At 41.6% G+C, this 13,632-nt stretch overlaps 1 protein-coding gene across 5 annotated transcripts in view; it reads right to left on the bottom strand.

The window, feature by feature from the left end:
- APC (APC regulator of WNT signaling pathway) overlaps positions 1-13,632 on the bottom strand; it is an 88,065-nt gene that overhangs the window by 58,204 nt on the left and 16,229 nt on the right. For 3 of the 5 annotated variants that reach the window (XM_068667860.1, XM_068667863.1, XM_068667864.1), the window contains exon 2: positions 2,862-3,014. In XM_068667860.1, the coding sequence (XP_068523961.1) occupies positions 2,862-2,996 (135 nt within the window). In that variant the 5' untranslated portion in view covers positions 2,997-3,014. Of the gene's footprint in view, positions 1-2,861; positions 3,015-12,355; positions 12,375-12,868; positions 13,007-13,632 lie in introns of those variants that run through there. The other 2 variants (XM_068667861.1, XM_068667862.1) reach the window with 2 other exon arrangements.

The following is a 13,632-nucleotide window of genomic DNA, read 5'->3' as shown; positions in this document are numbered from 1 at the left end:
TTCCCAAGTTAGTCATAATACTCTGAGGGATTTCTTTTGTTTGAACAGTTAATCTCTAAGACAACACAAATTAAAAAACAAAGTGTACACTGTTTTATAAGTCATTTTGGCACCCTGATAGCATTCATCTTTGTTTACCCCTCACATCCTCTTTTGGTCAGCAAAGTTTTCCCTTTTAATTATGAAATTTAGCTTTAAAAATGAAGCATTCAGATGCAGACGTTGTTCTTATATAGGTCAGCAGTAGTTTACAATAAATGCATCTGCAAGATGAGCTCATGTTAAGCTTTTAATTCCCGTATGATTATCTTACATTTCAGGAATGGAGAGATTATAAAAAATGAGGTATACTTTCACAACATTTTAACACTACAACTTTCAGAATCAATTTCTTTCAAAATATTCAATATTGCCTTCAAAATTCCCCTCCCAATGATTGCCTTCCATGACTGATTAAAGAATATAAGGCAGAATGGGCAAACATACCAGCACAGTCTGAAGAAATACTATGAAGTATTTCTACAGATAAAAATGAACGGTGTAACAGCAACAATGCTGCTGCACATAATGTCATGGGACCACAACTCATTTGCCCCACTGCCACTCCCTTTATCCCTTTCGTGTTTGGGACTGCACTTGGCAGGAGGAGCTGCTACAGCTCTACAGTGCTTATGTGGTATCCCAGAGGACTAGAGCTTGAAAGTAGTTGGAGTATTAACTACTTATATGGTAGCCCAGAGACTTTCTGTCTACACTTCCTTGTTTCTTCTAATTACTTTTCTTGCAATTATCTCTAATCATGGCACTGGAACCATATGAGCCATGAAGAAACCAGCTTTTTTCAGTGGTACAAAGCCGCTATGTACTTTGTCTGAAAATGTACAATACTAAAATTGTCTCCTGACTGAACAGAATCCTGCAGGATCCCCATCAAACTTTTTCACCCACACGCTCCAATACCTAAGGTGATTCCCATAATATCCTTCAAATTCAACATAAGGAAGACAAAGCAAGGTTTCAATCCTTTTCAAATATATCTGAAACAAACAAGAGAAAGAATGGCATCTTGCTTTGGATCCAGAAGCAAGCACTCACGAGGAACAGAGATGCCTGGGATTTTCTGATAGAATATGGGAAAAAAAAATCAGATTAGTCTAAATAACCTCCTCCCTCTAAAATGAAAAGAAGCCCTGAGATTGATACTTGAGTTGGAGGAGTTTTAGGATAAATTCCTCATATCCAGTTTGTCATTTAAGGAGAGGAAATATGAGGTATCTACTTGGAATACAAGCATAAACATTTTCTGTCGAGTGTGATAGAACTGCTTTCAGTTTGGTGATCCATGAGATTTGAAGTAAGGGAATACGGCTGTCCCACATCCCAAATTAATGCCCTAGAGACATTAATGCCTGTCTCTATGTCACTGGAAATTTATCTATCTACACACAAAAAAAAAAGAGCTGTATGGGAACAAGCAAGGGAAAAAAGGCATTTTTGTTTTTCCTTTTCAAAACTGCGAAGATCATTTATCCCATTCTTCACTCCCTGCAGTGAAGGAAATTTTAGACTGCAGTGTCAGAGAGAGAAGGAAAGTTACTGATAGCTTTGTTATAACGTTATCTTAAGAAAAACAGTGTAAGTAACAGATCTAGCTTTCAGATAGAGAATTAAGCAAACAGTTGTTTTTCACAGTTGCTAATACCAAATACAGTTTCAAGTAGCTGGTGTGTTACAGACTATTACTTCATCTCAGTTTAGGTAAAAAGACACTTGCATTTTACCCCACAATATAAGGTTTAAATAAAAAGAACTACAATTTTTTTTTGGTTATAGAAGTGTTGTAATTTCTAATGACAGTGATTCAGAACAAAAAAATCCTTCTGACAAAGAATATATAGGTCATTCTACATGCTGGAGGAAAGTTCAATTAAAAGTATTTTTTTTAATTGCTACAGTAATCAGATTACAAAGATCAGCTATAAAGGTAACAGTAAGTCAATGATATAAAGATGGGAATGCAAGGAGATGGACGCTGTTGTCCACAAAAGTTGTTTAATATTTAGAGCTAGCCTATGCTATACAGTACCATTTGCAGAGATAACAACAGTATTAGCTTTGGTACCAAAAGCTCTCTGGTTCTGCTGCCTGTTAGCAAAAAGAAGCAAGATTTGTCAGCTCAAGAATGGCACCCTATTAATGCTGCTAGAATGCTTCTGAAATTCTGCCTTCTTCAGGGTCATTGTCACATAGATGCAGTTGTTATGTATCTTCCAGTTTATCAAAATCAGTCTAAATTCCATTTTTGCCTAGTGTTTTGTCCTGGACAGGTCATTCTGAAAGCCTACACCTAGATGTAAGACATCATTAGATAGATTTGGATGGAATTATTGTATGAATGTAGGCTGTAGGAGAGGCTGAAGACTTCTGGTCTTATTTTGAAATTAACTTTTTTGGGGGGTTGCTATATATTGTAACTCTAATAAACCCCCAAATTATTAAATTATTAAACTTACCTTAAAACACCGACAGTCTCCAGCCTCTCACACAACTTTCTGCTGGCAAGTACAGCAGTGGTAAAATGGAAGTATGTATCATGATACACCAGGAAAAAAGCTAGAAAACTTGAAGGAGCTTCTAAAAACAGTTTTGAAATATTTTGATTTCCATATTAAAAACAAAACAAAAAAACAGTACATTTTATTAAGTAAATTTGATTGATAGCTGTTTCCCTTACACAGACTGTAAATGAAGGCTTGGTAGGAATCTTGAAGCACACTGAAGCTACTGAACTACCAGTCCACTGAAACACACACAATCAAATACAAAAGGCATCCACACAAAAAATGATGCACTTGCAATACCTTCATGTTAGATGCCTCAGTTTCCAGTTTTGTTAGGTGATTTGAGTTGTCCTCTAGCTCCTGTCGAAGGTTGGAGTTCTCCATCTTTAATGCCTCAACTTGTTTTAACAACTGATCATAGGAAGCTGCGGCCATCCTGGGCTACCCTCAGCCCTAAAAAAAATAAGAGAAAATACTAAACATGAGTATTTTGGCAAAGAAAACAACAAGAAAAAATTATCTAACTGTAAAATTTTCTCGGTCCCACTTACCACTGAACTTCCTAAACATTTAATTTAAACCCGTTAAACAAAACTGTCAGTATCAAACGATTGCCAGTTCAAAGGCTTTTTCCAATGGGCTTCCATTCGATACACATGATTAAGCTTATGAAAGTAGTTCATTAACGACTGCATTCGGTATAAGGGAAAGCCAGAATACATGAAGGAAAATCACAGCATCATATTATAACACTCCTTTTATTGGCACTCTAATTCTAGCAATAAGAAACTATAGAGATAATAGACCATATTTAATCATTTATGTATTATCAACAAGCACTGCCAAACGTACCTAGAAAATGCCGCCTACCTACAGGTTTTATGAAACAAAAGGTGGTCAGTCCAGTGGCTCAAGATTCCTTAGGACAGAACAGACTAATGGGGATGTTGTGTGAAAAGAGAATGGTAAATACTGACAATTTTTAACAGAATAAAAGCATAGATGTACTAGTAATGGCATCTTTTGTTAAAAAACAACTCCAAGTAATCAAGATTAAAGCAAATATTCATGCAGTATCAACCCAAGAAGTGGTCATACTGCACAGCAGAAGAAACAGATAAGCCAATTCTTAGTATTAAGACACCTCATATTGTAAATACGTGTAGGGAAGGTATGGCACATAAACAGCATTTTCAATTTTATGTTTTTTATACTGATTGTGCTAATAAGGTCATACGTGCCTTTTCAAAGAATGTTACTTTGGTTAATATCATAACAGTCTTAAGTCAAAATTACTCAACCATTACAAAGGAGAAATAAAAAACTAAATGATAAAAATTCAAATTGTTTCCCACTTTTCCAATACCAAAAAACTGAAGTTCTTCCTCTAACAAACAATATAACTAAACATGGCTAACCACGTTCGAAGCTCTTTACAGCTGAAATTACAAATTTCTTATTCATCAGAATAACAAGAAGCCCACCACTTTGTGTATATATGTAAGTTACCCTTCTAACATCATAGTGAGAATTTCCTAGGTACAGGACATCAAATCCGAAAGAGAAAAATATAACAATGTCACAGGACAAGATTCCTTTTCGTTGTTATCGCAATACTTTGGAAAAGACAAAACAACTAAAACCTCCTATTCAGCAGTTTTTCTGAACTTCTGGAACATGCTCCAAATACAGCTTGCAACCTATCCTGAAAACTACACGAGCAAGAAAGTATTTTCTGCGTATACTCTCATTAAGCCTTTGACCTTACTGCTTGTGTAACTCCTTATACAATCAAATTTGCTCTTCCAGATGAATCTTAATTGAATAATCAAGTCAACTAAAAGGTAAGTAAAATCATGCTAAGAGGTTTCATTTAGTTCCCCAATATAAAATTTGAAAAGTTTAATTTTTCTGAATTTAAACTGAATAAGGAATACGAGAAGTGTGAGGAAGTATGCATACCATTGAAAACAGGAAAAATAACAGAAGCTGTAGTGTATTTGATATGACAAGCTTATTTCTTTTTCAAGAAACAGATCTTCATGTCCTAAACATCTGTCATCATTACAGAAAGGCCAAGGAAGAAGCCTACCATTTATGGAATTGTGATTTCCATGACACTATAAATAAGCTGAAGAAAAAAGAATCCTAATAAATTTATTTTTTTTACAATTTGGTCATACGTAAAGGGAAACCTGACTTTCAGAGAATTATTCTGGGAATTCCGTGCTTTTACAACCAGTCTCCCCTAAAAGGTGGAAAGCTGTTGAAGAGAGTTTTAATGAAAAAACAATGCCAGACTGCTTCTGTTCCACTTCAGGGATGTATTTAGTAAGTACTATTTTTGCATTCTTACTCGTAAAACCAAAAGCTATAGTCTGTACTTCTTTTCAGAACATAAAATGCAGAAGAGATTTCTGCACAAACCCGAGAAAGGTAGATAGCTTGTAGATGTTTCCAATTCTTGTAGTCATAAAAATTAGCACTGTACTGTAAACTGGGAGCCAGAGAACAGCGAGAAGCTCGCTGCTGCTGGCCGGTGAGGCGCTGCAGGCCGCTGGCATGAGTGTGAAATGCAGCAATGCCTGGCAGCTGCTCTGCGCTACAGCGGCATTCACATCGCGTCGCATGGTACTACAGGAATCTTAAGGAGAACCTCCCCTCCCCCAAAACAAAACAAAACAGATCAGCACAACATATGTTTTGGTAACATGACAAGGTTTTGGTCACAGAACAAGGTCTGGGGGAATGCAGGGCTGAAGCCTGAATCCACATCCCTGCGATATCACCTGAAGCATTAGAGGAGAGGCGAAGGGCAGTACCTGGTGCTGGCACAGACACCACCACACAGGGGAAAATTGAAGTGTTCCCACCTTGGTTCTACAATCCCAGTGCCGCACTGCCCCAGCACCTACTGCAGGGGTCCCTGCTACAGGAAAAACAAAAAACAAAACCAAAAAACCACCTCCCTATAACACCCAAAAGGCTGCAATAGCACAGAAAGCTGGACCAAAGACTGTGGGCCATGTAGGCACTGCTTACAGCGACTCTTGACACGCCACTGGCTAAGGCACCTGGGCTTCCTCAGGGCACACAGATATTTACCTACCTCCTCAGCCCTCCAGGTTATTTTTTTCCCCGTCTGTAAAGGGCAAGCTACCAAATACTTGAGGGGAACAGCAAGCTGCTTTGTAGAAGTAATGCATCTGTCCTGCTGCTCTGACTGTACCAAAGCACTTGATACGGTGCCACATGTGAAATCAGATGAGGCTATGAGCAGAAAAATCGTACAGGGATAAGGAGTAAGTCAAAGACAAGATGACACTGGGCAGCTCAAAGCCAAGCTGATGGGCTGGAGCCAGGTCTCCACTGCATTTCCACCAACACCAGTCTGTGACGGGTACTTGCAAATGTTTGGCTTTTTAAGTCTAGGCACAAGGAATGTCTGGGTGGCAACAAAACTTGCTGCCATGAATTCGAGAAGCTTCATGAGGTCAGAGGGCTACATATAACACACAAAGAATGTGATGACCTGAGCAGTGTGAAGGGGGTGAAATCGTGCGCTGGAATCCCATCACTTGGAAGCGAGCAGTGAGTGGGGAGCAGTAAGGTGAACCTCACAGCAGTCCGGTTACTGCACACCAGAGCACTACCGACACGGTCCTGACACCTGGAAAGCAATCACGACCCCTGGCGTGATCAGGCCATTTTACAAGGCACAGGTAAGAAAAGTGAATTTAAGTGGGTGCAGAGAAAGATGCCAAGTGATCAGGGGACTGCAGAGTCTCTCACGTAAGAGACTTAAATCCTTCCTCTTCAGCAACAACAGCTGTAATCACATGGCTACGCTTTATTATCAGGGAGGGAAAATGCTCAAGGAGGAGAAAAATATTTACGTTAAAACACAATACTGACACAGAAGAAATGGCTATAAATTGGTCATTAATCAATGTAGACTGTGAGCTCCCATTGGAAGTTGTAAATGCAGCAGCATCCCTGCCTAGCTCACTGCACAGGGAGGAAGGGTGCCTCACCATTCAGAAATCCAGTCTTGTATTCCTAAACTGCACCACGGAACAGCTCTATATTTTTATTCATCTCTCCTATGTACTGTAATTCTTTTCTGTATCTTCAATCCATCTGTATCTTTTTCTCCTACAATCATTCTTTCAGCACCTTTTGAAATAATGACATGTGAAGTCCTTCACCAAGGACTTCATTATTTCATGTTAAAATGGAGGAAACTGACACAGGTAATGCATGACCACAAACACCCAGGCTTTCTGATGCTGAACACCAGACTTCTCTCGGGCAGACGGCGATCACAAGGCTCAGTGACACACGAGCTGTCCCCGTGCACGTTCAGTTCACACCCCGAAACTGAAGCCATTTAACAGCCATTCTGAACACACACTTACCCTGCCTCCCAAGCGCACGGTATAAAGAAGGACACACCCCGAGATCTGCCTGTCTTCCAGAAATAGCTGCCTCCCACAGCCTCACACGAGACGCAGCAGATCAGAGTTCAGCTGCAGATACCAATTCTTGGATTTATGCTCCAAGTAAACTGAGTACAAAAAAAAGATTTTTTTAAACAGAGAATTGGTGGCAGCGGTAGAAATGAGCAGTATCGCTTTGCTCCCGCCTAGTAATTTCTCAGGGGTCATGATTTGAATGGAGGCATCCCCTTTTCTAGATTTACTCCATGAAACAATTCTAGATTTACTCCATGAAACAACCCTCTTAGGATACAGGAGCTTTGAGATTGACTCCCTCAATATAAGACGCACCAAAAATCTAGGTCTCCTAGGGCCCTTACCCATATTCTCAGCATTAAGAGGTTTCTTCTCCATCTTCTTATCAAAGTAAGGTGAAATTATGGCAACAAATTTCATGCTGTACTGAATCAGCAGTTTGCGTGAATATACACATCAAAGAAGAATTTCAAGCTAGATATAACTCTTTCACACTCCATAACCAAAATTAATGAGAAGCCTACATTTATGCAAATGTACTGTTAAGATTTAGATATGCATTTTTCCACATTAATGGAAACTGCACAAGTAACAACTGCCCAGGAACCGGGAGTTTAGATATGCTCTTTTTAGTCTCAAATCCCAGGCAGGCAAAAAAAAAAAAAAACACACAACAAAAAAACCCAAACCAGTATCTTCTCAACACTTACAATTTCTTATTGATCAGAGCATTTCTTTTTTCCTTTGAAATTAATGAGCAGTGTACTCAAGAGCCCTGAAGTTCTACTTAAGAACCCCAAGCTCAATACTTTGTAACACATTAATCAAATATTCTTATGAAAATATTTCAGACTCCCATCAGTGTTTTTTTAATCCATAAAAAAATGTAATTACCAACAGAGCACAGTATTTTATAGAGCAACTTCCGTACAACAAAATCATCTTAGTCTTTTCAGAAGAGGCTAAAGAATAATCTAAAATATAAAACCCTACCATGAGCTTTTTCAACAACATAGGGAACTGTTATTGCCTGTACGTAAGGCTAGGTAACGTTTTTCCCTCCAACCAATTAATTTCAATTAAAATTTTTTCAATAGAATTATTATTCTGGGACCTACATTAGCTGCCTGAGGGTGATATATAGATACACATGTAACTTATATGTAACTGTTATTAACAGTTAAGTTGTGTGGCTACAAAAATCAGCGGCAAAAAAGCAAAATTACTTTCTTCAAAAAGGTCATTTCAAACAACACTAATGTCAACTATGGCTCCAGTTAATTTGATTACAGATTACAAACGTTGTTGAAAGTAGCAAAAGAGATGTTTGTTCAACTCTCTTAAAAGCAAACAAAACTTAACGTTTTATTACCATCACCCCTGGAAAGCAGATGTGCACACTGTAACTGGGGATTTTTCAGAATGCAGTTTATTTTGTTAAGATACCGATTTGTAACCATTGCAACTGAAACTAATAAACATCTCGATTATAATTTAGTAAGGTTGGAAAAGAAGATCAACTTTGATCTCTTCCTGTACCCACAAGTGTTACCCAGTTGTCCTGTGCGGAGCTCAGGATCTTGTCCTTACCACTCTTTACCATTCTGTCATTTCCCTGTCATTCATTCACAGGTGGCAAGGGAGAATTGTTTCTTCATGGGCTTATCACACAGAAATCAGGAAAAAACTTACGCAGCCATTTCTGCATATTTGAGATCTTTCCAATTAGTTTAGCTTAAACACATTTCAAAACGCATTTTGTAGAGTGCCAAGTCCAAGGGTTCTGACTTGGACGAGACTAGGGCTAATGCTGGCATGGCTGCACGGGTGCCAGCCCCAGCTGTCTGCCCTTCCCATCTCCACAAGGTTCCCACCCAAGGATGAGAGAAGGGCTCAGCTGCTCATGCAGCAGCTGCTCAACCACTGCAGATTACTGCCTGACTACCAAGGTAATCTGAAATAGGTGTCGGTTTAATTTAATATGCTGGGCCATTAACCACAATGGTTCAGCAGCTGTTACACAACTCTTCCCGAAAGACTGGCAAGGCTGACAGACAGAAACAAAAATCCAGCACAGCTGTTCTAAGGTAAACCAACCACCCTTACTAATCTCAGCCTTTGGTTTACCATTTTTATACAACTGCATTTTTAAATATAATCAAGCGAATAAAGCAAAAATTTTTTGGCCATCCTTACTGCGAACATATCAAGCCATGCTGATTTGCATTAATTCAATTTCTCTGTTGACTAAATCCTTTATTAGGTTTTCCATTATTCTGTCTGAAGCTGGTCTTCACGTAAATGGTTTTTATATGTAGATATCTTTCTGCTAGTCCTTCTTTAACTCTGGCGAAGTACCAGCACTCTGGGTGCTGTGCTTAAGAGTTTAATCAAAAATGGCTATCGGTAGGCCAGAGATCGTCTTACCCAGTCCAGTCGGGGGCAAGTCTTCCAGGCCTGCTAATTTAAAATGCTTATCTTTCATAGGTATTAACATTCTTCTTTTGTACTCACTGAAAAACACTGCATCGGCATCAGGTCGTAGGAGTCTTATACCCTGATTCTTTCACACAAAAAAATCAAACTTCTGCCTTCTCCAGCATCACGCTGATCAACTATGCTATTTTTACCTGCTGGCAGACCTATGCTTTATTAAATGTCCTTTTTGGCCAGCACATTTCAGTCTTTCTACCCCTACCTGCAGCGAAGAGCAAACCCTGAATCTTCCAGTCAACAGCAGCCTGACAGGAGGGTATTGTGTTTGCTTTTTTATCATCTGCTCTAAGCGGACACGCAAACATAATGAGGGGACTGAAAAGATGGCTTTGGGTGTGGTTGAACAGAGTTAAGAAAATACTCAGCAAAAAGTAAGAATTGCCATGAAAGGAACAGCAGGTCGCGCACCTTCTGTTCATGTTCTCATTCCTTCTGCATTTGCATGCTCAGGTCAGAGACATGCAGCAAAGAGTAGCAAACAGCCGTCACAGAAAACTGTTCTTCATTTGTTCTTGAGCTTGCTTCAGTAGCAAGGACTTGGATATGAGAAAGCGGCTGCAAATAATGTAACGTTACTCTTTTTAGCGAATGTCAAATAACTGAAATTGAAAACCAACAACAAGTTATACCAAATGATAATCTCTAGAGTAGGTACTCTGAGTTCCTGTTTTTTTTTTTTTGCCGTTGTAGAAGAAATAGGAGCCAGATGAAAAGCCACTCTCAGTTATCCTAACACAACATGTGAAATCCCTTGGAAAGTAAGCCATGCTCAACTTTCTCTTCCTAACCTCGCCTGCATCAAGAGGATTTTCTTCTTAGTTCCTCTATCTACATCTGCATGCAGATTATCTTTGCGGGCAGTAGAACAAAATACTTAGGTGTTAATATACCTGACCTTCTTAAATCCTTCTGACTGCGGGGTAGGTTGAATATTTCTTGTTATTGTTGCTGCTGTTGTTTCTGTCCTTCCCTAAATGAACATGTAATTTGGCAAGACCTTTTGATCCACTGTTATATTTTCTGGACAACGTTCCTTAAGATCAATAACACAGTTAACTATGCTGCAAAATCTGTACTGCACCAAAATTTCAAATATAGCAGGAGCTTTATCATGCACAAAAGTCAACCTGCTACACCTTCAGATGCAGGTAGTGCAGAATGCCGTATGCTTTGCCCTGGCAATGACAGTCTTCATAGCTCACGCTCTCGGCCTGTACTCACAAACGATCATAAGCAGATGCATCATCTGTTCTTCCTAACAAAACATAGCTTGGCTGATGAAGGTGCCAAAATAAGATGTGATCCACACTCTGCATTCTTCAAAAGACCATGAGGAAGGAGAGAAGGAAGATGGTGGTTTGATCGGAAACCATGACTTGCCTTCCTTGTTTCAGGTCTAGTTTAACTGCAGTTGTGTGTGTGCGCGTGTGTATTAAATAGAGATGACTTCACCTTTATGCTTTTACTAAAAAAAATACTAATAACAAAATCATATTAGTACAAACAGAGGGAAATCCAGAAGTCATACATTTCAGGCTACAGTCAGTCATGTTCAGCTTCCATTACATTCTCAAGACAAAAACCCCACTTATTCCTTTAGAATTCTGTGTCGGGAAGGTCCTTAGCTGGTTAGTCATGCTGCATTCAGAATACGACTGTGAAAATACGAAACACGATTTGCATTTAAATACTATATTGAACACAAAGCAGTCCAGACATCACTTGAATCATAACTTATATTGGACCAGGGATGATTCACGATCCTGAACACTCATTCTTCGGCATGATCATTTTTGCTATTCATGGCGAATTGCGTATGCTCTCACTGCGTATGACTTGCTGCTGGTTAGTTTTCATTTCTCATCATCTTTTAAGGATTCGATTCCAGAAAGTTTAAGCCATCAGAAAGCCTGAGGCACGTCCTTATTCCTTTAATTTGTATTTTCAGTTAAAAATAAACCAATAGCATGAAATAAAACAGCCACAATTTAAAAAAAAATCGTGAAAAAATATTATTTTAAATAGGTGATCAATCAGGGTCATCTTCAGGATTCGTTTCAGCACTTTTTGAGAACATAAGACTGTCTCGCAGAAAATACATCAGTTTGTGTCCACACAGGTCCTGTACGAATTTTGGAAAACAATCGGTGGAGACGTGCAGTGGCCTTCACCCAAAATAACTCTGTTACAGTGTACCCCTAGCAGTATAGCCTGTTTTAAATAAGATTTCATTATATTGATGAAAAAGTAATTAATACCATCTCATTGGCATAAACGTTTTACTGAGTTATGATGATACAGAAATCCAACATAAGAACTTGTAGACCAAGGTAACCCATTTTAGATATAGGCATTTCCAACATATGCTGCATACTATGACATCTATCAGAACGTGTATCATTACCCAATATTTTGCACAAAAGTTTTGGCAAATATCATGGCATGCATGATATGAAGGATGATGCTTATGGAAGTCTGCAGCCGTAAATCATTTGAGATATACTTAAAAGTGATCTTTTATTCAAGCTGCCATTTTAAAGAGCATGACTACTGACAGGAAATACTGCACTTGTCATGCGAAACAACACAAAGACCGTCTCTTCTCAGGGTTCTTCTAAAGAAGCAAAGGAAGAAACATCACCAGAATAACTACCGCAACTATCAGCTTGCTTTTATCACCTTCCCTCTTGTCAGAAAGGAAAGCGGTGAACGCACCTCTGCACCTATGGCACCTTCTAACGCTTCAGGTGCCGGAATGGATGTTCAAAACGTGTAGGAGAAAAATCTAGAATCACCAACAGCAGCCAACTGCGGAGTCCTCACCTGACGCCCTGAAGTTCAGCATAATCCACACCTTGCTGACAGACGTGAAGTGAGACTGGGCTCCAGGTAGCGAGCGTTTCCAGGGGACGTTTCATTTACAGCACACACACAGGCTTGACGAAGGCAAACCTTTTTTTTTTGCGCATCACGGAATTGGGCTGAGAGGCAGCAGAGCCGTGCTCCCAGCCCCTCGGCAGCCCCTCGGAGGGGTGCGCTGGGCGCAGGGCCGTGCTGGCCGCACACGCACACACACACACACACACACACACACACACACAGACACACACACACACAGAGGGCCGGGGCCGGGCGCTACGCGTGGCGCTGCCACCCCGGGGCCGCGCTGTGCCCGCAGCCCCCCCGCGCCCTGACCCAGTTCCCGGCGGCGCTGCGGCAGCGCAGCCAACAAAGCGGCAAGGCGCCGGCTGCCGCCCGCCACAAAGCCGCTTCCTCCCCCTCTCCCTCCTCCTCCTCCTCCTTCCCCCGTCCCGTCCGGCCCCGCCGCGCACTCACCCCATGGCCGCGGCCCCTCCATCGCCGCCAGCCCCGGCCCGGCCCGGCCCGGCCGCTCCGCCCGCGCCCCCCGCCCGCCGCTGACACGGCCGCGGCGCCGCCGGCACGGCCCGGCCCCGCCGCTGGCCACGCCCCCCGCCCGTCACGTGCCGCCCGGCGCGGCGCCGCAGCCAATGGGAAGCGAGGGCCCGCCCCCCCCCCCCCGCCGGGCGCCGCGCGGGGAGGGAGGGGGGAGTCCCCGCGCCACGCCGCGCCCCCGCGCAGGGAGCGGCCCTCAGCGCGCATGCGCAGCGGGAGGGGCGGGGAGGGGCGGGGCGGGGCCGCGGGGTCCCTCAGCCCTCAGGAGGTGCCACAGGCACAGCGCGGCGCGGGGCCGCGGGACCTGCGGGGAGGTGCCTCGACCCCAGCCTCACCAAAACAACAAAATCTCCGCATGAAAGCCATCCCAGCGACACCACGCGTCACCAAAAGCAGCTTCATCAGCTCCAAACGCGATTGTTTCTATTATTATTTATAGCAGATCCCCTGCGCTGCGCCTAGCACAGCATTCCCACACAGACAGGCGGGAATTGTGCCTCAGAAAACAGATCAATCTTTTCACAGAATATTTTGTGCAATCCGTGCGCTATTTCCCAACTCACCGCATTTACGTAAATCCAGTCTGAGGCCAAATACAGTTTAGCCGTAAGTCCAGAAACTAAAAAATGTCAGCCACATCTACTACGTGAAGCTCAACAGAAGCTCTCAGCACAGTAAGGTCCAGG

This window comes from Anas acuta, chromosome Z (genome assembly GCF_963932015.1).
Source record: "Anas acuta chromosome Z, bAnaAcu1.1, whole genome shotgun sequence".
Lineage (NCBI taxonomy): Eukaryota > Metazoa > Chordata > Aves > Anseriformes > Anatidae > Anas > Anas acuta.
Note: the sequence above shows the minus strand (reverse complement) of the source record. Positions and strands in the feature narration are given on the sequence as shown.